This window comes from Berghia stephanieae, chromosome 7, assembly GCF_034508935.2.
Source record: "Berghia stephanieae isolate SIO BIC M18660-M18661 chromosome 7, UCSD_Bste_1.3, whole genome shotgun sequence".
Lineage (NCBI taxonomy): Eukaryota > Metazoa > Mollusca > Gastropoda > Nudibranchia > Aeolidiidae > Berghia > Berghia stephanieae.
The window spans coordinates 32,441,480-32,465,638 of record NC_088366.1 but is presented as its reverse complement, the minus strand read 5'-3'; the positions used below and the strand labels follow the sequence as shown (position 1 = coordinate 32,465,638).

Here is a 24,159-nt window from a genome sequence, read left to right as displayed (position 1 = left end):
TTGCGCGTGTGTGCTCAGTTTTTGCCATTCAGATACTTCCTCTCGTCGACGTAGGGAAACTCACCTGATCAAGTCGCTGGGAACGCTGATTCCACGCAGCTAGCTCAACACCGGGGTTGACAACCACTAACATCCACATCGCATCCCTCTGCCTAACAACTTCGCTCTATATTCAATGACACGCGCCGTGTTCGCTGGGGGAGAAGTTGCCATGTAATAATAATAAATACAGGTGATTTTATTAAAGAAAACAAAAAAAAACTAAAAAACAACCTCCCTACCCCCCCCCCCCCCCCCCCCCAGAACAAGAGCAAAAATAAAACTCACATAAAGCATTGTCCAGTTTATTCCGGTATATAGCATTCTATTTTTTCAGTAGTGTCTCCAGCAACTTGCATTGCTCATTGAGTTTTGATTCAAGATGATTTACCTTGGTTTCAAAAAAAGCCTTCAACTCTTCAATTTTTGTGTCAATATTTTGGGCACATGAACAATTGCACTGATTGGTATTTTTTTCGATTGGGACAGAAGACGTGTCACCATAGAAATCAGTCGTTGGAAGTAAACTTCCTGCTACTAAGTCATTATCACCTGTTTCTTTTGTAACGAGCAGTTGATCTGACGTAACAATGTCTTCTTGTGCAGCCTGAGGATCTGTCAATCCCTCAGAGTTACTACTAATCTGAACATCAAGCAAATGGTCTGGATTATCACTTTCAAAATTCAATTCGTATAGTTTTGGGTCAATCTCTTTACATAAGCGGCTGTGACCTAGATCACATAGTACATTCAAGAAAACACAGTACCATTTTTCGTTTTTACGTGGAATTGCATCAAGCAACTCAAAGCATGCCCACTGAGAGCATTTATAGCGTTCTGTCTTTACAATTTTGTCAACATCATTTGAGGATATAATTCCTTTCTCAAGCAAAATGTTAGCTGTGATGCCAGGGTTAATTTTTTCCAGTAGAGGATCCATGAAAATGTCCAAAATCTGAAAAGACAAAAAAAGTAAAAGAAAAGAAAAGAATGCAATGACACCGTAATTTCATTAAAGCTGCTGGAGATGTACAATCATGTGAATTTCAGCATTTTCAATATGCACAATGAGTTTGACAATGCTTCTTCAGAAGGCCATATGAAATTGATTTCCATTTTATAGATAGTATGCTGATGACGTCACGCAATGACCTACTTTAGTTCCGGATGGCAAAAGAACTTGGCTGGCTTGTAAACATTGATGTGAAACAAGCTCGAGTCCAATTTTTAAAACGTGAAACGTGCCAAATAACTGCATAATCATCGGATGCACTAGAAGACAGGGTAGAGATGGAGTCAAAATGTTCAGGTTACCATCCATTAGGAAGACGAAGGACCCAAAAATAATAAATTTAACCCAGCGGAGACAGTTGCAGCGATCAGAAGAAAGGGATTTGGCGATGGCCCAAATCTAACTTGCAGCCACCGAGTTTGCAATGATCATTCTGTTAAAGGTAAGAATTGATGGATAAATTAAAATCTTAAATATTATATATACGATATGAATTAATTTTAATTATTGTGAACAAAGCAAGTTTACTTCGCTCCACCATCATCATGTAGCCATTGTGGGCCATAGCATGTCACGGAGTTGGCGGCAACCGACCAAGGTCCTTGCCTTAATTTCTGACGTTGCAAGTTTATGATTTAGTAAATGTGTGTTTTATTCTTTTTCATGGAAGAGAAATCAAATCAAAAATTTCAAACTCGGTGGTCTAACAAAATCTACGGAGAGATTTTTCACCGATGTAACTTTTCTATGCGAAACTCCGAAGTTGGAGAAATCATCTGAATCTGACCGTGGCCTTCGTGAACTCTTATGGCCTGAGACATCGTCTCGACTGGCGATGTGACGTCACACTCCCGGTCAGGGTTGCCAGTTTGGCATTTTAAATGCCAGATTCCAAAAATCTGGCATTTTTGAAAACCGTTTGGCATTAGAAAAATCATTTGGCATTTGGCATTTTCATTTGGCATTTTCTTTTCTTGTATATTATACTTCAAATGACACCTTTTCTTAATTAGGTTTCATAAGAAACACGAAACAGTAAGTTTTCTTAATTGTCAATAATTATTTAACTGTTTACGTATTTACCTTTCATGTTAATGTATTTCTTTTTCATTCTTAAAATCCAACCGTGGTGTAGTGGTTTAGCACTCCACTTAGTTGTCAATAGGTAAAAAATTACCCCAACAGGAAATTTAGTATAATTCCAAAAAAAAAAAAAATAAAAGAAAACACGCAAGCCACCAGGATATGATAGTAAATTGTCTATCAAAAGTGAGTAGTTTTCTTTTGGGGGTGGGAGTCAACAGACTTTGGCATTTTTTTGAGTGTTTTGGCATTTTTTGAGTCTTCTCCTGGCATTTTGTTGAAAAATAATCTGGCAACCCTGGGTCCATCCGCTTTCGTTTTGAAAACCGGTTAATGGTTGACTGTGTTGTCATTCATTTTCAAATTCATTCTTATCGGATTATTGTACCCTCTTGTTTTCTATAGATAATTTGTTAAATAGTCATTCATATTTTGATAAATACCATCCATTGTTTTGCATTTTCATCATGCCTCGTAAGTGCTGTGTGCCAAATTGTAAAGGAAATTATTATCCTTCTGAGAAAGTGTCTGCCTTTGAATTTCGCTCGGATTTGGATAGGAAAAACCTTTGGTTGAGGAAGATACCAAGACAAGATTTCCAACCTTCTTCTACAGCTGTGGTATGTGAGCGTCATTTTTGTGACAGATTTATTGTCAGAGTAGATTCTGTCACAAGACCTGACGGTTCCATTCTCAGTGTAGAGAGAAGCATACCAAAATTGACAAAAGATGCCTATCCTTCCATCTTTCCCAACTGTCCCTCCTATTTATCTACGAAAATATCCCTGAAACGGAAAGCCCCCGACGAAAGGCGAGATGCAGTTTTAAAGAGAGACGATGAGTCTTTTAAACGATGGGTTGAAAATGATCGGATTAAGAATTATACAGAATTCTGTGGCATTTTCAATACCAGAGTTGATGCGAAATTATGGATTTATCGTTTTTTTTTCTTGCCTCATCGTCTTCACCTGATGATCCACCAATGCCTGACCACTGCACCCTTTACAGGATTATTGATACTGTTGACAGTGCTCCAAAGTTGCTGTCTTCAATCAAAGTTTTCTCTGACATGCATGTGGAAATATTTTCTGATAATCGTAAGTATTTACCTTGAAAATTGACATGTTTAGAATTAGAATAAATGATTTCTAAAATAGTAATAGTAATAGTGCTAGATAGAACTTCTAGTATATAAGAGTAGTGCTGGTGTTAGAAGTAGTAGTAGCAGTGGTGGTGGTAATAGTAGCAGTAGTAGTAGGAACGCCAATATAGTAGTACTAGTAGCAATGGCAATATTAGTAGTAGTGACACCAATAATGGCAATGGTAGTCTACCACTAACAGTAGTTCTAGTAGTGGTTGTAGTCGTATAATAGTAATTGCAGTAATAATATTCTTGGTAGAGTAGTAGTTTGAAATATTATTAGTAGTAGTGGTAGTAGTAACACTAATGGTAGTAGAAGTAGTAATAAATATAGTAAGTATAATTTTTATTAAAGTCTATCTTAATGCTGTGATGTTATTATATACAATTAAAAGATATATTATTATCTCACTATCAACCATTTTATAAGGATCTTGTTTAAATGATGAAAGAAGACAATAAAAAAGATACAACTTATTTTTCATTGAAGCATGGATATTATAATATATGTTAGTGTGATGACTTGACCATTATTTTTTTCTTTGTTTTTCAGAAAGGGTTCCTGATAGCGCCATTGCATGGATTTTTGGGAAAACTTCTCCCCAACTCTTACATGCTGGTCTCAATTTGACACTGTCCTTTCCCATTTTTGTCATGGGAATGGATTTGATAGAAGTAACTTGGAGGACCAGCTGCAACTTTATGTTTCAGCAATTGATAGTCTATGCAACAGTATTGACAATGATGAAGATGATGAGTCCAAGTCTTTGTTCATGCCAAAAGTTAGGTTTTTGGTTGAGCAGCTTAAGTTAGTTAACTTGTCTGTAAAACGTTACAGTTGCTCTACCCTTATCTGGGCATTCCAGTTGTTTGCATCTGCTCCTCGTGCCTATTCTCTTCTAAGGAATTCCTTTCTTACTTTGCCTCATCAGTCCTATCTTAGAAAACTTTCCTCTGTCTTTGAAATGAAGACTGGTTTTCCTAATTCTAAAGATCATGAAGCATATTTAAGACAGCGATGTCTTAAAATGCAAGAGCATGAGCGTGATGTCGTTCTCATGATGGACGAAATTTCATATTTCTCACCAGTTGTCGTATAAAGGGGGGAAACGAGGGCTCTGCATATAATTGTCAGGTTTCTGAGGCAAGCACTGCCCAGGTCTTCATGATTTCCTCAGTTCTTTGTAAACAGAAAGATGTTGTTGCCATTTTACCTGTAAAAAATATTGATGCTCGTTATTTGCAATGTTTGCTTCTTAAAACATTGCAAGTTCTTCATGATGTTGGTTTTCATGTTTTGTGTGTTATTTCTGACAACAACAGAATTAACCGCAATGCCTTTGCTATAATGTCTGGGGGAAGTCTTTGTCCATCTATTCCAAATCCTGTCATTCCTTCAGAGAAACTTTTTTTTCTTTTTGATACTGTCCACCTTTTCAAATGTATTAGAAATAACTGGACTTCTCAAAAAGACTTGGAGAAGACTTTTATGTTACCACCTGTACTGACCAACAATGAAAATCCTTCATCTTCAGTTATGAGAGCATCCATGTGTCACATTACAAAAGTATACGAGGAAGAGAAGTCATCAGTCGTGAAACTTGCTCCATCTTTGAATCGAAAATGTTTGAATCCATCGCCTACTGAGAAACAGAGTGTTCCACTGATGTTGAGAATTTTTGACAGACGGAATGCTGCTGCCTTGAAGCACTTTGGATCCAAATGGAATGTCAATGTCAGTGGGACAGTATCATTTATATTGTTCATTGTACAGCTATGGAATGTTCTAAATGTCAAGCATCCGCTGAAAGGCAGGAGATTGAGGGATGAGAGATGCAAGCCAATTAATTCCATTTCTGATTCCAATTTCTCATTTCTTCAAGATGCTTTGACTTGGTTCAAGGACTGGAGCAGGTTAGGGATGAAACCACGAGAAGGAGTATTGTCGAGAGAAACCATGGATGCTCTTGTTCACACTATTTCTACTTTTCTTGAATTTGTTCCTTATCTCTTATCTCATAAGAAATATAAATATGTCTTGTTGGGAAAGTTTCAGACTGATGATCTGGAGTTTCGTTTCAGCCAGTACAGACAGTTCAGCGGAGGTAATTATCATGTCTCCGTTCAACAACTTCTTGAGGGCGAGAAAAAGTTGAAGCTTCTTAGCGTTCTTAAGTTTATTTCTGCTTCAAGTGGTTCTTTGAGATTAAAAGATATCACTGAACCATTGGAAGAAATAAGATTAAATGATTCCTCTTGTCATGATGACATCCAATATTTTACTCCTTTACTTTATGATTGTGATGATATTGAACTTGTTTCAGAGCAATTGAAAGCTCTTGTCTTTGTCTCTGGATACTGTGCTCGAAAAGCATTGCTTAATGTGACTTGTGATGGCTGCAAGAGTGAGTTTCGACAAGAACGGGTCCTTCAAGTGGAATCAACAGCAGAATCATTGGCTTACATTTCTGTTCTCGACCGAGGCGGTTTGACGTGGCCAACTGATTATGCTGTTGAAATCATGACACACATTTTTAAAATTTTTCAGTTCTTGATTGGCAATCATGATCATGAACAGCGTCTGCTTTCAAACACCAATCAGAGATTTCTTTTAATGAAACTCACTCTGCAAAGGCTTTCTGATTTAGAATTATTGGGGAAAAATTGTGATATTTGTAACACAGATCTGCTCGACGTTGTTCACAGATTCTGCAAACCAGCTGTCAACATTTTCCTCAACAATTACTCCAAGATGTTCACAGATAAGGCAACAACATCAAAGAACAAAAGGAAGCTTCAAACTCTTACGAAAAGAGCATAGGTCATCTTCTTTTCCTTCTCATTATTGGATAAGACTGGAGGCACATGTTTCAGACAACCATCGGGTTTAGATTCCTGCAGAGCTCACGACGTATGTGGGGGATGTAAGGGCTGCCCATTTTATATATCAATCGCCAGTTCCATGCCACATGTGTCTCCATGTCAAGTCCAACTCTATGTTTTCTCATTCCTTTTCCTTCTTATTACCATAAAATCACATCTCTTTGTTTATTGTCATCACTGTTGCATATTCTTTTTAGGATTAACAATTGACCAGTATGTACATATCAACATTATGTATACATTTACAGAAATTATAATAGATATATAGTGTCTGCAGATTGAACTCTGTGGAACCTGTAGGTATCCAACTGATTTTTTCGAGTTCCAAGCTGCACTGATGAGCTGTTGAACAGCGAAACACTATATTTTTATAGTCAATCTATAGTTTATATATAGTGTCTGCAGATTGAACTTCTTGCGTTTCGTGCCCAATAATTATCATTGACGGAGCAAGGTAATGTTTTGTTTATTTTATTTTTTATATTAGTATTGGCCTACTATTGCCCATATTACAATTAAAATTTTGAATGAAATAAAGATTTTAAAAGAGCATTTAGCCCCCTTATTATTCTTGTACAATTCTTTTTTTATGAGAAATAAAATCGACTTGTATTTTTTGCTAGGACTTGAGATCCAGTGTGTATTACAGCGAAATAGTAATGAATTGGTGTGTGTTGTATGCGAGTGGAAAAAAATAATTCATGCCAATTATTTCTTCTTAACCATGCCAAATATAGCTAGCATGGTTGGGGGGGGGGGGGGAGGTAATTTTTTTGTCGTGTTATTTATAAACTGTTAAACGTAAGCATAATATAATAATGTGAAAATGATGTGTAAAAAAAGTGGTTTGCTATAAATTTCAATGACAAAAGTAAATGATCTTATTATAAATCTTCGCAATCGTTATCGTCGAAGTCCAAGAAAAATGGAAGTCGGGTTGATATAGGATCATTTGCATCGGCAAAATGAGTTTGGATGAAAAATAAATGCTAATCAACGAAATCAATAATTAGTAAACATCTATTTTCTAAGGAAAGTCGTTAAATAATGCATATCGAATTTTTTAAATCTGGGTTTCCTAAAAGTTGGCCACAAAAGTTCCAATCTGGAAAATCTATGTTTTTTCCTGCCTCGCTTCACTGGTAACACACACAGCCGCCCGCTCGGCTCGCTGTCTCCTCTCTCTCACTTGTTATGATTTAGAGAGTGACGTCACTGTATCCAGTCTTGGGCCTCTAATATAACGAAGGCCACGATCTGACTCATCTCAGACTCGGATGTAATCTGTAGTCTGTAGGCGGTCTAGAAGGAATCATTTTAATTTTATGGTCCATACACGGTCCGGATGGATGATCTTTTATTTGTTGTGTTTAGTTATCAGATAGGACCATGAATATTTCATGCATTTCTCGTGCAACATACTCTAAATCAAAACCAAATGCCTCATTACCGATAGTGATAGGGCTACTTTCGTTTTCAAGCTTTGGCTTTTATGAGATTAGGAAGTCTTTCACTGTTGTTCTGATCATTCATTTTAGAATTATAATGTTCCAGTTTATAACTTATGCTTTGTCAAGATTATTTTATTGTGCATTTTAAAAACATGTTCTCCATTTGAAGAAATATTAAAAGTAAGGTTGCGTTTTTCTTAAGTTTTTTTTTCCGTTCCTCCGTTGGTGGTGTATTGTAAAGTAACACGAACAAACTGCTTTTCTACACCGCTGTTGGACATGTAAATGCTAGTTTTTGACAGAAGTTTAACACGCTGCTTACTGATTGCCAGTGTCAGTTTATAATGATAGTAATGGTTATTTTTTTACTGACAAAATTAATATTATAATTATTATTATTTTAAATTTTAATCCAAAGAAAGAAACAATCGACCTCTATCAATCCACTAAAATGACTTTTCATAATTTTCATAGTTAGAAACTAATTTTAACTCAAGGTGAGGATTAGTTATAATGTTTCGTATAGTCATTGAATTAGGGCCTTCATATGGAATTTTTCCCAAATATGACAATAATAATAAAAAAATTTCAATTAAAAAAAATTGTCCTTTGGGATCCCGATACTTTAATTGCAGCTATGTGGTATAGTTATCACCGTCATTTTGGAAGGATTAGGGTTCCAGACCCGTTCTGAGCAGTTGAGCCATTGGGAAAGGAACTTTATTCACATTCTCTCACCATACTCAGGCATAAATTGGGTAACTGGCTTTTAACATAGGCCTGTAAATTTGCCGGCATTTCTGGCAATTTTGCTCTGCCGGAACAAAAAATTAATTAAAATACTTTTTCATTTTGTTTAACAGCCTATTGAATTGGTAAAATTCTAAGAAAATATTCTGGGAAATGGGGATTTTTGCTCATGTTATTGAAAAAGCTTGAGCTCGAGGATTTTCAGGCAAGTTTTTCAGGGGGCAGATGCAGGCCTGTTAAACAGCATTTCTCTTTCCGGAAAAAATGTAATATCGCCTAACAAGCGTCATGTCTCGACCTGCATGTAGTCTTGCTGTTGATAATAATAATAATGGTATAGATTTATAGTGCGCCAAACATCCCTTCATCAGGAGGGCTCTGGGCGCAAAACATAGATTAACTTAATCATGAAGCCCTAACACAGTACACGAACAACGCTAATTATACATATAATCAAAAGAAAGCCTGTCGGAATAAGAATGTCTTCAATCGACGCTTGAATTCCTCTAGTGAAGAAGTGTTGGCTACAGGGATGTAAATCTTTCAGAATTATTAGGATTTCCTATTTTTCAGACATTTTCTAGCTTCCCCAAACAATTTAAATATTTCTTAATACCTCACTACCAACAACTCTTGTGATAAGAGATACTGCTGTACATATAGAGAATTTGTAGTGAATATCCATTTTCAATGTACTGAAACACTTAATTTACACTACTGTTGTGTCAGTTATGATTATACGTGTATTTAACCATTCAACTTATTTCCACGACAGCTTCCGAATTTTAATTCGGAAGTACTAAGGATTGATAGCGTTCGAATTTCCGAATTTTCCTAATTTTAATTCGGAACTAGATTCACATCTGTTGTGTAAACAAGGAGGGTTATTTTTAGTTTACCGGAAGCAAAACATGGGCTGCAGAATCGAAAGTAGAAGATGGTGGATATACATATATCGAGTATTCATGACTGAGTTCTGAGTTGTTGTTACACTTTCTTCCTAAGGCTCAATTGGAATGTATTTCTGTTTCTGTAAGTAATTCCTGTGTGTTGCAATTCATTTCAGTCATAATGAGTCTGAAGATACATTTTCCTTAGCCTTGGTCTTTATGAGAAATTTCTATGGGGTCTCATTTCTGGTTGAGACTGCCACGAACGTTTGACTGTGGTGGGGAAAAAATCAAATTTGTTTGTTCTCATTGAAAGTAAAGGGCTTTTAACACGATTCTAAACTAATGTAGTATTTTAATTGTAATGTACTTCTTATTGCCTTTGTTATTAGCAGAAGGGTTTGGGGCCTGAGAAAATGATAAATATCGGGAGGTGACCATCTTTCCAATCTCAAAATTGGCCTTAGTAATGAAAATGATATGGCTGTTGAAATTTGAGTACGAGTTTTTATTATTGTCAGATTCATTTAGTCATTGGGGGTAATATTTTGACCTGAATATAATTTTGATATAAAAGTTTAGGTGTTGGATTATGTGCAGTGAAAATAAGTTAAGAATTCCAAAATTCTGATTTTTTTCAGTATCCCAAACAAATTTAACCCTGTTTAATCCATAAAGATAAGGATAATACTAAATTAATGGGCACTGATTTAAGCATGAACAACACCAAATAATGGTATTTCCTCCTGACAAAAATGAGACATAAATCATTAAAATCCATCCATAAACAAAATAATTTAGATTTTATTCTGAGACATCACTCAAAAGTCCTAAAAATGTTGTCACAATCACAAGGCCATTTATCACCTCATTCCTGGTGTGTCACTTGGAGTTTAGACTATTGAAATGAGCTCGCAGAATTTCAGAATTTTTTTCAACTTTGCATTTACATCCCTGTGGCTATAAACCCCTTGCAAAGCGCTTTGAACAAATTTTCATTTCATGGAAATTGCACTATATAATTGTTCTACCCTTGTTCTAATTTGACAAAGCTTGATGTAAATTTAACGGAAAGCTTAAGGATTGTAAAAAAAAAAAAATTTAAAAATTGAGCTTTATATTATAGCGCAATATCCACTAAATGTGCTCAAAGCGCTTTACAAGGGGTCCCTGGTCAACAGCAACATTTAACATGTAGAACGGGACATGACGCCTTTTAGGCGACACTACAATTTTTCGGACAAAGAAAACGCTGTAAACGGCCAGGTATTCATTTTACACCTGAGTACGGTGAGAGAATGTGAATTATGAGCCTTTTCCAAGGACTCAACTATGCGTCGAGCGCGAGGCTCGAACCCATGACCTTCCGATCCAAAATCGAGTGTCATACCACTAGACCACATAGCCACACAAGGACCAGGACCAGATTGTAATAGGCAAGAAATGACGTAATATATTTCAACAATCAATTTTTTTGCCTTTACAGGAAGGCCAGCATCACTGCTAGATGAAACTGATCCTGATTGGGTTCCAACGTTAAAGCTTGGACATGGGGCAGAGAAAAAAACAGACCATTACTCATGTCTTAAAGATAGGAACAAACGCAATGACTGCAGGCAGCAACGGCTCTAGTTGAACAATCAACAATTGGAGAAACTAGCTCAATCATTGACCATGTAAATGTAAGTGTATTGATTGTATCTGTTTAAAACAATATTTATGTAGGCATGATATCTCTTCCTACATGTTAATGTTAATGTTTCTGTTGGCTTGGGACATCTTGTAGAGTGCTTTGGGTGGATATTGCATGCGCTATATAAAAATAAAAGCAGATCTCACTCTCAGGAAATTTAATAGGTCCAAATCAAGCAATTTTTTGGGGGTAAAAAGTGAGATTAGCAACGTTTGTGCCGTTCATTACACTTTAAGGTCATTGCATTGCCAGTTGAAAGGAAGTTGAATAGAGAGTGAAAAGATTGTAGATCTATGCACATAACAATAGACAAAGGGCACAAAATCATATTTCATATTGCAAAGTTAAGACACAAATCTATGACTATGAGGAATGTAATAAGACAAAGGGGAATAGAGCACATATCAAGTGACTTCATTTGCTCATAAGGTATGTAAGGAATGCCTGTCTGGTGAGCCAGTAATGAAGTCAAAAGTTTGTCCAAATTGTTGGTGCAAGAACTGACATCAAGAGAAGTTTTTTTTCAAATAACCAGACTGTACAAAAGCTTACATGGTTGAGTTTTAAGACTTTTAACTTCAGAGATAATAAATAACTGAACAAAAACCATCACTTCATTTGAATCAAAAGCTGTCTTTATTATGTTGATTAATTTTGTTTTATTGAATGAATGGGCAATGACAATTAATAAAAGAGGAAGATCCATTAAATTTGAGGGAAATGAAATGAATACTATTGTGAGCATGTCCTTCTATGCTATGGATAGGTTGCCTTTTAGGATAGTTCATACAAAATTAGAAAATCCTGAAGGTTTTTGTCTTTGACTATAGCGTAACAGTAACAAATTTTAAAAATATAGATTCTCTTTATTCACCTCTAGGGAAAATTTGTCTTTGGAGTCTATTCTAAAGGGAGACTGAAATAACCCAGCCATTGCCGCAACACAGCACCACAAACTGAGCTAGGGATGAGGTGACTTGCTCAAGGCCACACAACGTAGTGACAAAGTGTTCTTATGATGAGATAGATAGAATTAAATGAGTTCACCCATATTGATTTATTCCTCAATTATTAAGATCTGGGAGGAAATGTTTTATTAACCTTAGCTAAATGAATATATTAATATTATAGTCTACATGTTATTTTTACAAGCCAATTGTCATTTCATTGTGGTAAAAGGCAATCTGCACAAATCAGCAGAATGACCAATCAAACGTTTTTTTACAGAAGCATGTACCTATTCCCTATGTGTGTACAAAATACACACGCTGGCAACAAATTAAATAAAAAAATTAATAAATTATATGGCATAAAAGAAAAAACAAACATTCCCAGAAATGTAAAATATTATGGGCTAAGTTTGTCCATTTTTATTGGTTATAGTTATAGCTAGCGGTATCTACAAGAAGTTGATGGTTAAGTGCAGCGCTTGTAACACTCAATGGAATTTCCCGTGTAGAGAAAACATATATGTGTGTTTTTTGTATACTGGTGTAGGAAATACAGTTCTTATTTTTTTCTTTTTTTGGCGAAGGCCAATAATTGCCCGAACATTACAGTACAGCAGATTTTCTGAGCATACATAGTTTGATTCCACAGGTGATAGGATTACATTTAGTTTTTAAAATATTTGCGTGTTACTTGTAGAGTTTGTAAATAAATAGTTTTAGAATTTTTAGGTTTGCCAGTAATTTTGTGCTCGATGATAAATATTTAACATTTGCTGTACGGAGCAATGGTGATCCACAACTCTATTTTTTTAAAAGAATAGATTTCCACATAAATATGCCAAACCATTTTGGAATTCATCATAAGGTTCAGGCACTATTGGCATTTGAAGTTGAAGTCAAAGAAAAACTTTTAAAAAAAAATATTTGACCTGTAAAATGAATGACTTGCGTATTTGAGGAAATGGGGCTTAAGTTTTCTTTGTTTTCAAACATATTAAAATATTAAAATTAAAATTCCCAGTGACACGATAGACGCCAGAGGTGGTAGGTCAATAATGTACTATTTGCTCTATGTATTAACTTAATCTTGGTATTTCTTTTACAGGATTGTGAAGACAGACATTTCAGGTTCCCATCTTGATGCTGAGCAGAAAGCACTTGTCGACACACGGAGTCCACTATAACCCAATTTTTGGGAATGGCGAACCTGAAACGAAAAGAAAGCAGTCAGACTTTTTATTCATTCTTTTCCAATAATGCTTGATTTTATATACCTTTGTAATCCTTTTCATTCTTTTCATTAGACTAATACATGTGTTAAACATTTCTACTTTTGCCCGAAATGTTTGTGAAAAAATTGTACTAGTTGTAGTATTACTACTAGTAGTTAGTAGTAGTAGTATTACTTCTGTTACCATTATTATATAGCAATGACTATGAAAAATGTTTTTTTTTTTATCTTTTTGAAGAAAATTTTTGTCTAAAATCCAAGCCCTATCTCCACTGAGTAAAAATGTTTTTGAATTTTGAAAATCCATTCATAAAGAAACAAGTTATACAGTTTTAAAGGTGTCATTTATTTGGATGACCCGCAAAGAGGAAAAAAAACGCAAAAATATGGGACGCTTTTTCGGCATTTTTTTTTTTTCGACCTTTGGTTGTATCTTGCGTAATAAGTGGATTAAAAGATTGAAACTTGAAGAGCAAATTAGGATGGTGTTTTGTAAAATATGGGAAAAGTACTCGTCATATTCATATGAAATTTTACAACCAAAAAGAAGAAATGTTCATGTATTACCTTGTCAGCGACGAAACCTCCACGCCCGGTAGTTTTAGAAATATTTTACTCCAAAGGGTAAAAATCTATTTTTAACGGTCTTCTGGTAATCGCACGAGTTTTGTCGCTTGACATAATCTAAAATGACCTTTTTTCTAACAGTGTGCCAACTTTCAGTCATATTCATAGATAAACAGCGTCGAAATTAATTTTTTAAAATAGCATATACGAAACGGCTTCGTCTCATATTTTGACGCGAATTCGGGCACTTCGTGAGCGAAAAAGAGGCCCAAAGATTTGTGCGGGATAGTCATTGCTATATTATATGTTCTGCAATAATATTCAAAACCTAATAATATTTTTGAATTGGCAAATAAATAGAAATCCATTGTATATTTAAACATGAAGTTGGAGCACAATAAAGAAAATAAAGTACTGTAATGACTTTTTTAAAAATTTGTTTTATCCGTTGCTTTTGTAATTTGATGGTGAATGCTTGACTGAGTTCTCATTTTTCTACCCTGGGTGTGGGGTCATTGACCTTCCATTGTGGGCAAGGTCATTATTGCTTTCTTCACCCCCCTATGTCTGTATTCCTTTTTCAGGTAGCTTTCTATCTTTGTTTTGGAATAAGATTACATGCTTTTTTTCCCTGTCCTTAGATGAGAGAGTGACAAATGGATGTAAATTTATTTTGTAAATTTATAATCAACATTTTATAAACAATAGACTGGGTGGGGTCTTTGACTTCCCATGGTGGCAAGAGGTCATGCTGTGTCCTCTATCCCTTATATTGTTTTCCAAGTTTCTTTATGTCCTTGTCTTGGAATGAGATTACTTGGTTTTGTCCTTTCCCTTGCCGGAGTCATTGGCTGAGAGAGAAACAGTCAAATGAATATTGTTGGTTTTGGGAAAAAAAAAAAATTTTGTCTTGTAAATCAGTTCGCGTAAATTTTTAAAATTATATTATATATATATATATGTATATATAATATGGGGGGCGAAGTGGCCGAGTGGACAAGGCAGTGCACTGTGATCCGGATGACCCAGGTTCGAGCCCCGCTTCAGGCACTTTCGTTTTTTTTTCCTTGAGCAAGATTATTAACCCCCAATTTGCTCACTTGGACAACATGGGTGATTCCTGTTGACATCAGGCATCTTGTTTGATGAGTTATCTATATTCCTTCGTGGAATGTCTAGGCGACGATATCTTATGATATCGCTGCGCAAAAGGCATAACGTAACTTAATATAATATAATAAAAAAATAATACGTGAACGTTTGAGTGTATTCCTCTTAGGGGGGACCTGTGCTTGTGTCAGGATGAGACTTTTGGGTGTTATCAGACTTAGTACACTGATAGCATTCTCTTGGAATCTACATTTGTTCCTCTTTGTCTTACTTTTCTTGTGTGCTTTTAATTGTAAATCTGGAAATTTTTACAATCCCATTTTATTCCTTTTTACTGGTGCTGAAATGTGTCGCAAGTGCAGTAAAACCCTTAAATCAAACATAAACATTTGAGTGTATTCCGTCTCTGGATGGAACTGTTAGGCGATCTCAAAACTAAGCACATTAATAACTTTGATCTACTTCTGCTCTGTATTTGATCCAAGCCCATTTTTCTTACTACGTATTTCACAACAGCTTTTAATTGTGCTGAAAATGACCTAATAGTGTCGCAAGCACCAAAAGTAGTCCATCAGAACCATTAGGTCTATAGAGCCAGATTTCATCCCAGTTTCTATAGTGTGAAAATAATAACTTGTTACCCTTCGAATAGGGCGCTTTTCTATTGCCAAATTACTGCTGGGTGTACAAAAATAAAAGAAAGGGGAGGGGGTGGGGTCTTAACTTCATCTAGGATATATCTCGGTCTCTTTGATTGTGAAATGGGTGCTCTACCAACTGAGTTAACGGGACTGCCATGAGTCGCAACACCATTTAAACGTTTATGTCCGAACACACTGACTGAGCAAATGTGAGTAAAGAGGCTTTTCCAAGGACTCGACTGAGTCTCCCATAGTAGAACTTGAACCTATTAAAGAGGTTTCTTATTTCTTTTTTTTTTTTTAAAGTTATTCATATTCTAGTTCAAGAAAATTCATTGTAATGAATATAGCCATGTGTTAAAAACCTCTATATCGTATTATCAATCCTGCATGGAGTAATATAAATAAATGTAGAAATCAAAATAATAATATGTAATAACAGTGATAATAATCATAGAAGTGAGATGAAAACGGGGGGGGGGGGGGGGGTTTACCTTAGCAGCTAGTACCACTTTCCCACAGCTAGGAGGCTTAAACCATTTTACATCCGTCACCCATACATTGTAGGCCTGATTATAAGTAGTCAGTCCCCTGTAAGCCTGAAAAAAAAAATTGTGGCAATGGTGGTAATATTATTAATTGAAACGAGAGGATAAAAAACTGTTGTTATCACACTTAGTTAACAACAGTGAATTAAATTTGCTGTGAAATGTGGAGTATTCATCTGAAAGGTTATTAGAATTATTCAGAGAGACACAATTCCATAACTCAACATCAGCCGTGGGGCTAAAAATTATATAGTTGGGGGATTGAGTAAAATATCGAATAAAAAAGTAGTCATTCAATGGAGCCGAAGTTTAACCTGGTTTGAAAAGCGCGAAACGGACCATAGCAATTGCTACCCTTTAGATAGGACTCTAGTCTATGTCAAAGTACTTTCCGCTAGATCTAACAGACTCAGCTACCCAATCACTGCTGGATTGACAAGGGGAGTGGGATTAGAAAAAAAAATATTCACTCGGGATCAAGCTCAGTCCCTTGGAATGGGGTGGGGCTTTTAAAACAGTCTTATGGGCATGATGTTTTGTAACTGTATTAATCAGTTTGATTTGGACTCGGGACCACATTGATTTCATAGTCATTGCCTGCCCTGGTGTTTTTAATTTAAATTATTATTTATAATCTTTGGTGAATTCGGAGGAATTCATCACCTTAAAGGCAAAATAGTTGAAATTTGAACGTAACCACAAAGACTCATTGATCCACTACTTAGACTGACTTAACCTAGACTAAACTTACTAAGACTAAGATGATCACGACTCGTGAAGCAGGTCATATCATATTAATATTCCCGTGTCAGGTTCGACATATCTGTCTTCTGTGATTTTTTGAGAATAAATCTTACAATTAGCCGTGAATGGTGTAACATAGTATAGGTATAGCATAGGGAAACGATTAAATAATACAGACTTACCGTGAAATGTGTAGACCGTGGAGACAGAAACTTGTGGTCGTGACGAGGTAGTTCGCTACATCAAACGATGAGACTGGCTGTAGTTCCTAAAGATTATGGCACCAGTCGTGTTCACAAATGGCATAGGGGTCTACATCATTAACGGGAATTTTTAAAAATATATATTTATGTCTAGAACCAGAAAAATATGGAAGATTATCGACAGAAACTAATATTTTACTATTCTACGCCATTGTCTTCCGTTGCTTTCTGCCAGCCGGAAGTAAACTTCCACTCCGATCAGCTGTTTAACCGCATACTATCTATAGAGTACTACAGATATGTGCATTTTTTTCTCTTTTCAATCTTACAATATTTACAAATATCTGCCTTCTGCCCCAGCCACGTATTTACACATGACTTGATTTATGTTATGTATGTAAAAAGGCGTATCTAAAGAAAAACTATACTGTCTTGAGTAATTTGATCATTATCATACATTCAGTCACATACCACGTTAAACATTGCTTAACTTTAAACAAGACAAGACCACATATTTCTCAGCCACACACACCACAAGTAATTCTTACATTATGAAAATAATGTAGACACACACGAGTACATATGCAAAACACATTTAGAAATGAGGACTTTTAACTATCCCGAATGTAGAATTGAATCATTCGTGTGAATGTCTTGTAGGAGCTTATCTCTGCGATATCATCCAGGAGGTTGTTCCAAAGTTTAATTGTAGAAGGAAAGAATGAAGATAGGTACGGTTTGGTCCTTTTGTATGGTGGAATTATTTTGTTTCTATGGTCCCGCCTCTTCTTGTTGCTAGATTTATATTCCTTAGTAAATCAATCAATCAAAATATTTTGGTGGAAAATTTTATGGAACAATTTTGCTTTATCTATTGTTCTTCGTGTTTTAAGAGTGTCAAGGCCAAGTGTTGAGACAGGATTTGATGCACTGGTATGTTGTGAGAAGTTATTTGTTATGTGCCATACAGTTCTTCTAAACTTTTTATATCTTGTTGAAGGTGGGAGTCCCACACGATATTGATGCATTCTAAAATAGGTCGTTCAAGTGTTCTATACTATAACAGTGAACTTGTGTATGTGTTGCGCAGCCTTTAAGCTTGCGATGAGAGGATGTACATATTTTATTTGGTTTTGAGAGTATGTTGGATATGTGCCTTTCCCATTTCATGTCTCACGTCAGTTTGACACCCAGATACTCTGCAGAGTCAACTTGTTGATTGGCTTTCTTTTGTTGGTGATTGACATGGTGTGGGAATTCGAGACATTGAACTCCATTAGCCAGTCGCGTTCCCACTCTTCTAGCGACTTCAAATCACTATCAAAAAGAATCTGAAAACTTATCTCTTTGGGAAGTATTTAATAAATTAGATTATGCCAACAATTGCAAAGTGCATAATATGTGCATGTATATGTGTACATGCGTATATATATATATATATATATATATATATATATATATATATGTGTGTGTGTGTGGGTGTGTGTGTGTGTGCGCGTGTGTGTGAACTATATAAGGATGTATGTACGACATATGTGTGAATATATGTAATATATGTATGTACAATGTATATATGGGTGTGTGTATGTGCATGTGTGTGATTGGATGCATGTGAGCTTATATTCATATGTCCGAATCTACAGTATGTAATATTTTAACTGATAATCAATGTAAAGCACTTCAAAGCTTCGGCATAAGCGCTTTATGCGTGTACATTTATTATTATTACATAATTGAAACACTCACTATCTTCTTTGTTCTTCATGCTGTATAGCATTATGTTGTTTGCAAAGAGAAAAACATTTGACTGAAGTTGGTTGGATGGTCATTTATGTACGTAAGTCAAAAACAATGTGGGTCTGAGAAAAGAGCCCTGAGGCATTCCTGATGTTACTATACCAATGCTTGATCTCACTCCCCTGACAACAACTTCTTGTGTTCATTGGTTTAGAATGGAGCGTATACACTGTGTTGTTTCTGCATTTATTCCGACCACTTCTTGTTTTGCTAGTACGTAGACATTGGGGTGGTACCTCGTCAAACGCTTAGACAAAGTCCATAAAGATGATAATATCTGTTTGTCCACATTTGCTAGTACTGAAATGAAGTCATATTTGTGTACTGCTGACATGGTTTGTGTTTCACATGATCTGTGTTTATGGAACCTGTGTTGAGCGTTTGTTAGAATGTTGTTGTTTTCAAGACGGGTAATTATCGCCTTTCTTATGATGTGCTCCACAAGTTTACAACTGATACCGGGGAGTGAAATAGGGCAATAATTGAAAAGTAATTTTATACCTCTTTTTTTTTTGTATACTGACTGGACACTTGCATATTTCTATATTTTCTGTACATACCCAGTGAGTAAGGATATTTCAAATAATTTTGTTAGTGCGGGGCTTAGTTCAGAGGTGGTATTCCGTCAAGACCAGCTGCTTTGTCTGCTTTGAAAATTAGAAGTTTTTTAAAACTCTATTTTCTGTAATTTTTATGTTTGGCATGATTTGTATTTTTTTATTATCTAGGTTTGGTATCTCTTGGCTATTTCGTGAGTTCTCGATTACTAATATTGAGCAGAACTGTCTGTTTAAAATATTTTGTCACTATTAGTTGGGAATGCTGTAGTAATTATTTTCGAGTAGAGGAGGGACCCCAATGGGATCAAATATTTTGTGTTTGATGAATTTCCATAAATTTTTGTTGTTTTGGTCTTCTTGAAAAACGTTTTTTAGCTCGGCATTTTCTTTTCTTGCCTCTTACTATATGATATAATTCCTCCAATGTTCTTGTGAGTTTGATGATTTAGCTTTTGACCAAGCCGTTTCTACCATGAATAAACATTTTTATTTGGTGTTTATCCATGACTGATTAAATGTATTTGAGAACAATCTTTGTTGGTATGCCTTTATTCGTCATTTCTTTTAGGTGTGTGTGTGTGTGTGTGTGTGTGTGTGTGTGTGTGTGTTTGTGTGTGTAGCATTCCACATACATTCCACGTTTGTCATTGTCAATGAGAGTAATACTAAATAGCCGTGTATCCTTCTTCAAGGCATTTATGTTAAATATTAGCTTTCTTCCATAATGTTACTTTATGTGGCTGCTGCTTTATTTTATTTAGTTGGATATTTGTATCTACACGTATCTAATAATACTTGCTGGTCACTGCGTCCTGATAATGTTTGATGATCATTGTCTAGGTTTGGTCGATTTGTCAGAAAAATATTGAGAATGTGGTTTCCTCTTGGTTTGTGTCACCTGTGACCCATATTATGAAATTGGAATAAATTTTTAATCTAAAGAAATGCAAGCATACTTTTTATTTCACATCAGACCTTAATATTCATGTATCCACAAGATATGCATTTATTATGTCATGCGTCAGTAAAAGGCATACCCAACAGACTTAAACGATTTTGCTATCATTTAGAATAAATATATTACTCATGGCAAGATAACTTGGACATTCATTAATGAATTGGATATTTTTTCCCCTATACTTTTTCCTTGTTTGTAGTACCAACACTATTTTGAATTGGATGATAATATAGCAACTCTGCAGTATTTGGGTTTTCAGGAACAGATAATAGAGTCATTCTTGCTTTGTTTTTATCACCCTAAATTTTATTTTAAGTAAACGAAGCCGATAATTAAGATGGGAAGATGATTTAAGCAATAATTCTAAGATGTTGTTCTGGCTATATAGGCAATGTAAAAAATTCAACCAAAGTGCAGCTTCGGCCAATTCAGATTCTGATCTAGTCAATAAGACATCAATAAGACTAAGACAAACTAAATAGAGTCTTTAAAGTTAAAACAGCAGAGCTCTATGTACTGTAACCAAGATGCCTGCGCTGAAAATTTCTATGAAAAATTTGTGAAATTAGACACCAACATAAATACAGAGAGAGAGAGAGAGAGAGAGAGAGAGAGAGAGAGAGAGAGAGAGAGAGAGAGAGAGAGAGAGAGAGAGAGAGAGAGAGAGATGTGTGGCTATGTGGTCTAGTGTTATGACACTCGCTTTTGGATCGGAAGATCCTGGGTTCGAGCCTCCCTCGGCGCATAGTTGAGTCCTTGGAAAAGGCTCTTTACTCACATTCTCTCAATGTACTCAGGTGTAAAATGAGTACCTGGCCGTTAACGGTATTGTCTCAGTCCGAAAAAATGTAAAATCGCCTAACAGCCGTCATGTCCCGACCTAAATGTTAAGTGTTGCTGTTGGCCAGGAACCCCTTGTAAAGCGCTTTGAGCACATTTAGTGGATATTGCGCGATATAAAAGCTCAATTATATATATATATATATATATTATTTTAATATTTACCACATTGTTGGAGTCAGTCTACATCGATGTTTCAGGCCTTTTAGCCATCGTCAGGACTGTGTGTTAAATGAGTTTGGTTTGTTGTCAGTTGTTGTTTGTTGAAGTGGTTCTTAATGTTGATGTGTGGAGGTTGTATCTTGTTTTGAAATTATTTTCCGTTAGTCCTACATATTTTTCTTGCTTGTTTGTTTTAGTTTTGGTGACTGTGGCTTGGTAAATTAAACTTGATTCTAAACATTGTTTGTTTAGCGGGCAATGTTCCTTATTTCTGCAGTTGCATTTTCTGGTGGGTGGGTTTTGCTCTTGTTGGTGGTTTATTAATATTTTTTTGTTGTGGCTTGAATTTTTTTGTTCTATGTTACGCATACACGAGTAGCTTATATTTATGGCATTCCTGTTGATAATTTTATGTAGCTTGTGGTTTTTTTGGAAAGTGTGTATCAATTAACTTCAGGAACTGCTGTCCAATGTTAGTGCTGACGTTTTTGTCGAAAAGTGGGTTGAACCAAGTAATATGTCGTTTTCTTGTTTTGCGTTCTTCACTTGTGTGTTGAGGTTTACATTAAAGGGGGGCATCTGTGTATTCAAATGGTGTGTTGTATCCCCTTTTTGTGAGTGTTTCTTTGTAGGGGGTGGCTGCGATGTTGAATATCTCTCTGTTTTCTGAAAGTTTTCTCACCCTCAGTGCTATGCTTTTTGGTATGTTTTCAATGACGGAACAGGGGTGGTTGCTGCTTTTATTAATGTAGCTAATGGTGTTGTTCAACAAACAACAACAGACAACAAACCAAACTCATGTAACACACAGTCCTGACGATGGCTAAAAGGCCTGAAACATCGATGTAGACTGACTCCAACTTTGTGGTAAATATTAAAATAATAATTTGCTCCATTGCTACAAGAGAGATAGAGAGAGTGAGAGAGAGAGAGGAGATGAGAGAGAGGAGAAGAGAGAGGAGAGAGAGAGAGAGAGAGAGAGGGAGGGTGGGAGGAGGGAGAGGAGAGAGGGAGAGAGAGAGAGAGAGAGAGAGAGGAGAGAGAGAGGTGAGGGAGGGAGAGAGAGAGAGAGAGAGAGAGAGAGAGAGAGAGAGAGAGAGAGAGATATGTGTGGCTATGTGGTCTAGTGTTATGACACTCGCTTTTGGAGGGGGGGGGGGTGTTGGGGGTGGCGATGGTAGTGGAGATTGTAAATGGAATGGAATGGACAGTTGAAAAGTAATTGGGTACCTTCTTGTGCTCCTCGTGATGTTCACCTACAACTCCACCATGCTCAATAGCATTGACAAGGATAGAATAATCAAGATCTTTTAGAGCATATAATAGGCTCTGTGAATAGAATGTAAAATTATCAATATAATAACATTAGAAAAATTAGAAGAAACTCGACATAATAGGGATTGCCAGCATAAAGATGTCAACTAAACAATGCAGGGAATGTCCATTTCCACGGATTACCAAACGAAGTGAAATTCATTGTCTTCAATAAAATCATATTAAATGAAGGGGTGGGGGGATGGGGAGAGTTGATGCAGCAAAATGAGTATTGTGCAACGGTTGCATAGTAATGACGAACATAATTGATTTGTTCTTTATGTTTACAATATTTTAGACATTTATATATATTTATATATGTTGTTTTTTTTTACCATAGGTGTTGGCATGGGGTTATAAAAGCCGTAGGTACTAAGAAGTTTATATGTTACCTATTGAGTTTACTTTTTTTAAATTGTCGAACTTTTTAGAAAGCAATCCTTTCCTTAACTATCATAACTCAATTCAAGCACTTACTATTGGTGAATTTACCTGATATTTTCCAGGTTCTTCTGAGCTTTTGAGAAAGTCCATGAAAACAGAACCAGCTTCTTTTGTCTTCCCTTCGTTGTCAAGGGTGTAAATTTGTCCAGCAATTTTTCGCATGAAAGGCATTTTGGAAATCACTTCAGAAAATTTCACTAACTCAATTATCCAATTATAATAAACAGTATTGAAGAGGTAATTCAAGTTATCAACACCATCGGTGTGGTCCGGAATTGACGGGAGCGTTCTGAAAATAAGAAACAAATCAATAGTCAAACTTTTGTCCACATAGACTATTTCTAAAGGTATCTTCTTCTTCTTAAGTCTGTGAACTTCAATTTTGAAGATACAACAGACCACAGTATTTTTCTTTCATTGGAAGTGTGAGACTATTTTAGTGTCTCAAAACCTTTTTGTATGACCTTTTGAAACTCTCACTTTTCTGATATCTCGGAATTTCTGATCGGGCATCTTTTAATCTCTCTCTCTCTCTCTCTCTCTCTCTCTCTCTCTCTCTCTCTCTTCTCATCTATATATATATATATATATATATATATATATATATATTATATATATATATATATATATATATATATATATTATATAATTATATATAATGATTCCCACACCTCGACTAATTTTATTGCGATATCATAAGAAAAGGAAGACAATGTAGTGTCTGTGATTGGAAAGACGGTTTGGGGGATCGGGAGGTCAAAATCGGTGGCTCTGTTATTAAAAAAAAACAAAACAAGCCATTTGTACTAAGAAGATAAAAATCTTAGTCTCCCTAGTCCCTAACCAAAACTTGACACATTGACAATGATTTTGGGTGGTCACAGTCACAGAAAATTTGATTTGTGAACGTGGTCTCCCTAGCTAAATAGGCCAGGTAGACCACCAACCTGATCGGACCGATAGATTTTTTCGAAGGAATAGAAATATACAGAAAGTTTACTCTTCGTCAGACATCCTTGTAGTTAGCAGAAAGAAAGCTGAACTTGAACAATTAAAATAATAATTAAAGTACAAAAGCGAAACCAAAACAACAATGAATTCTTGGAAGTTGTACAGGAAGTTATTTTTAACGCGATTCCATTGTAA

At 35.7% G+C, this 24,159-nt stretch overlaps 2 protein-coding genes and 1 long non-coding RNA gene across 4 annotated transcripts in view; 1 reads left to right on the top strand and 2 right to left on the bottom strand.

Moving 5' to 3' along the window:
- The window catches only part of LOC144977089 (uncharacterized), a 71,834-nt gene that overhangs the window by 21,367 nt on the left and 26,308 nt on the right, over positions 1-24,159 (top strand). The window lies entirely within an intron of this gene.
- On the bottom strand, positions 331-24,134 carry LOC144977091 (uncharacterized). Of its 2 annotated transcripts, none has more exons than XM_078921885.1 (4): positions 24,014-24,134; positions 23,062-23,302; positions 22,486-22,584; positions 331-994 (listed from the first exon to the last, which is right to left on the bottom strand). In XM_078921885.1, exons 1-4 carry the CDS (start codon positions 24,025-24,027, stop codon positions 365-367), a joined length of 984 nt encoding a protein of 327 aa, XP_078778011.1. In that variant the 5' UTR covers positions 24,028-24,134; the 3' UTR covers positions 331-364. The 2 variants fall into 2 exon arrangements, with proteins under 2 accessions (XP_078778011.1, XP_078778012.1); XM_078921886.1 differs by having other exon boundaries at positions 23,961-24,102.
- LOC144977093 (uncharacterized) lies at positions 11,562-17,090 on the bottom strand. The gene is made up of 3 exons (XR_013646234.1): positions 16,918-17,090; positions 15,938-16,042; positions 11,562-13,101 (listed from the first exon to the last, which is right to left on the bottom strand). It is a non-coding gene; the product is annotated as an uncharacterized LOC144977093 (long non-coding RNA).

Excerpts from the sequence above, each read along its gene's own strand:
- LOC144977091 (XM_078921885.1), bottom strand. Across the intron at positions 22,585-23,061 it reads AAGAACCTGGAAAATATCAG|AGCCTATTATATGCTCTAAA; the intron begins GTAAATTCACCA and ends TTCTATTCACAG. Across the intron at positions 995-22,485 it reads ATCACGAGGAGCACAAGAAG|ATTTTGGACATTTTCATGGA; the intron begins GTACCCAATTAC and ends TTGTCTTTTCAG.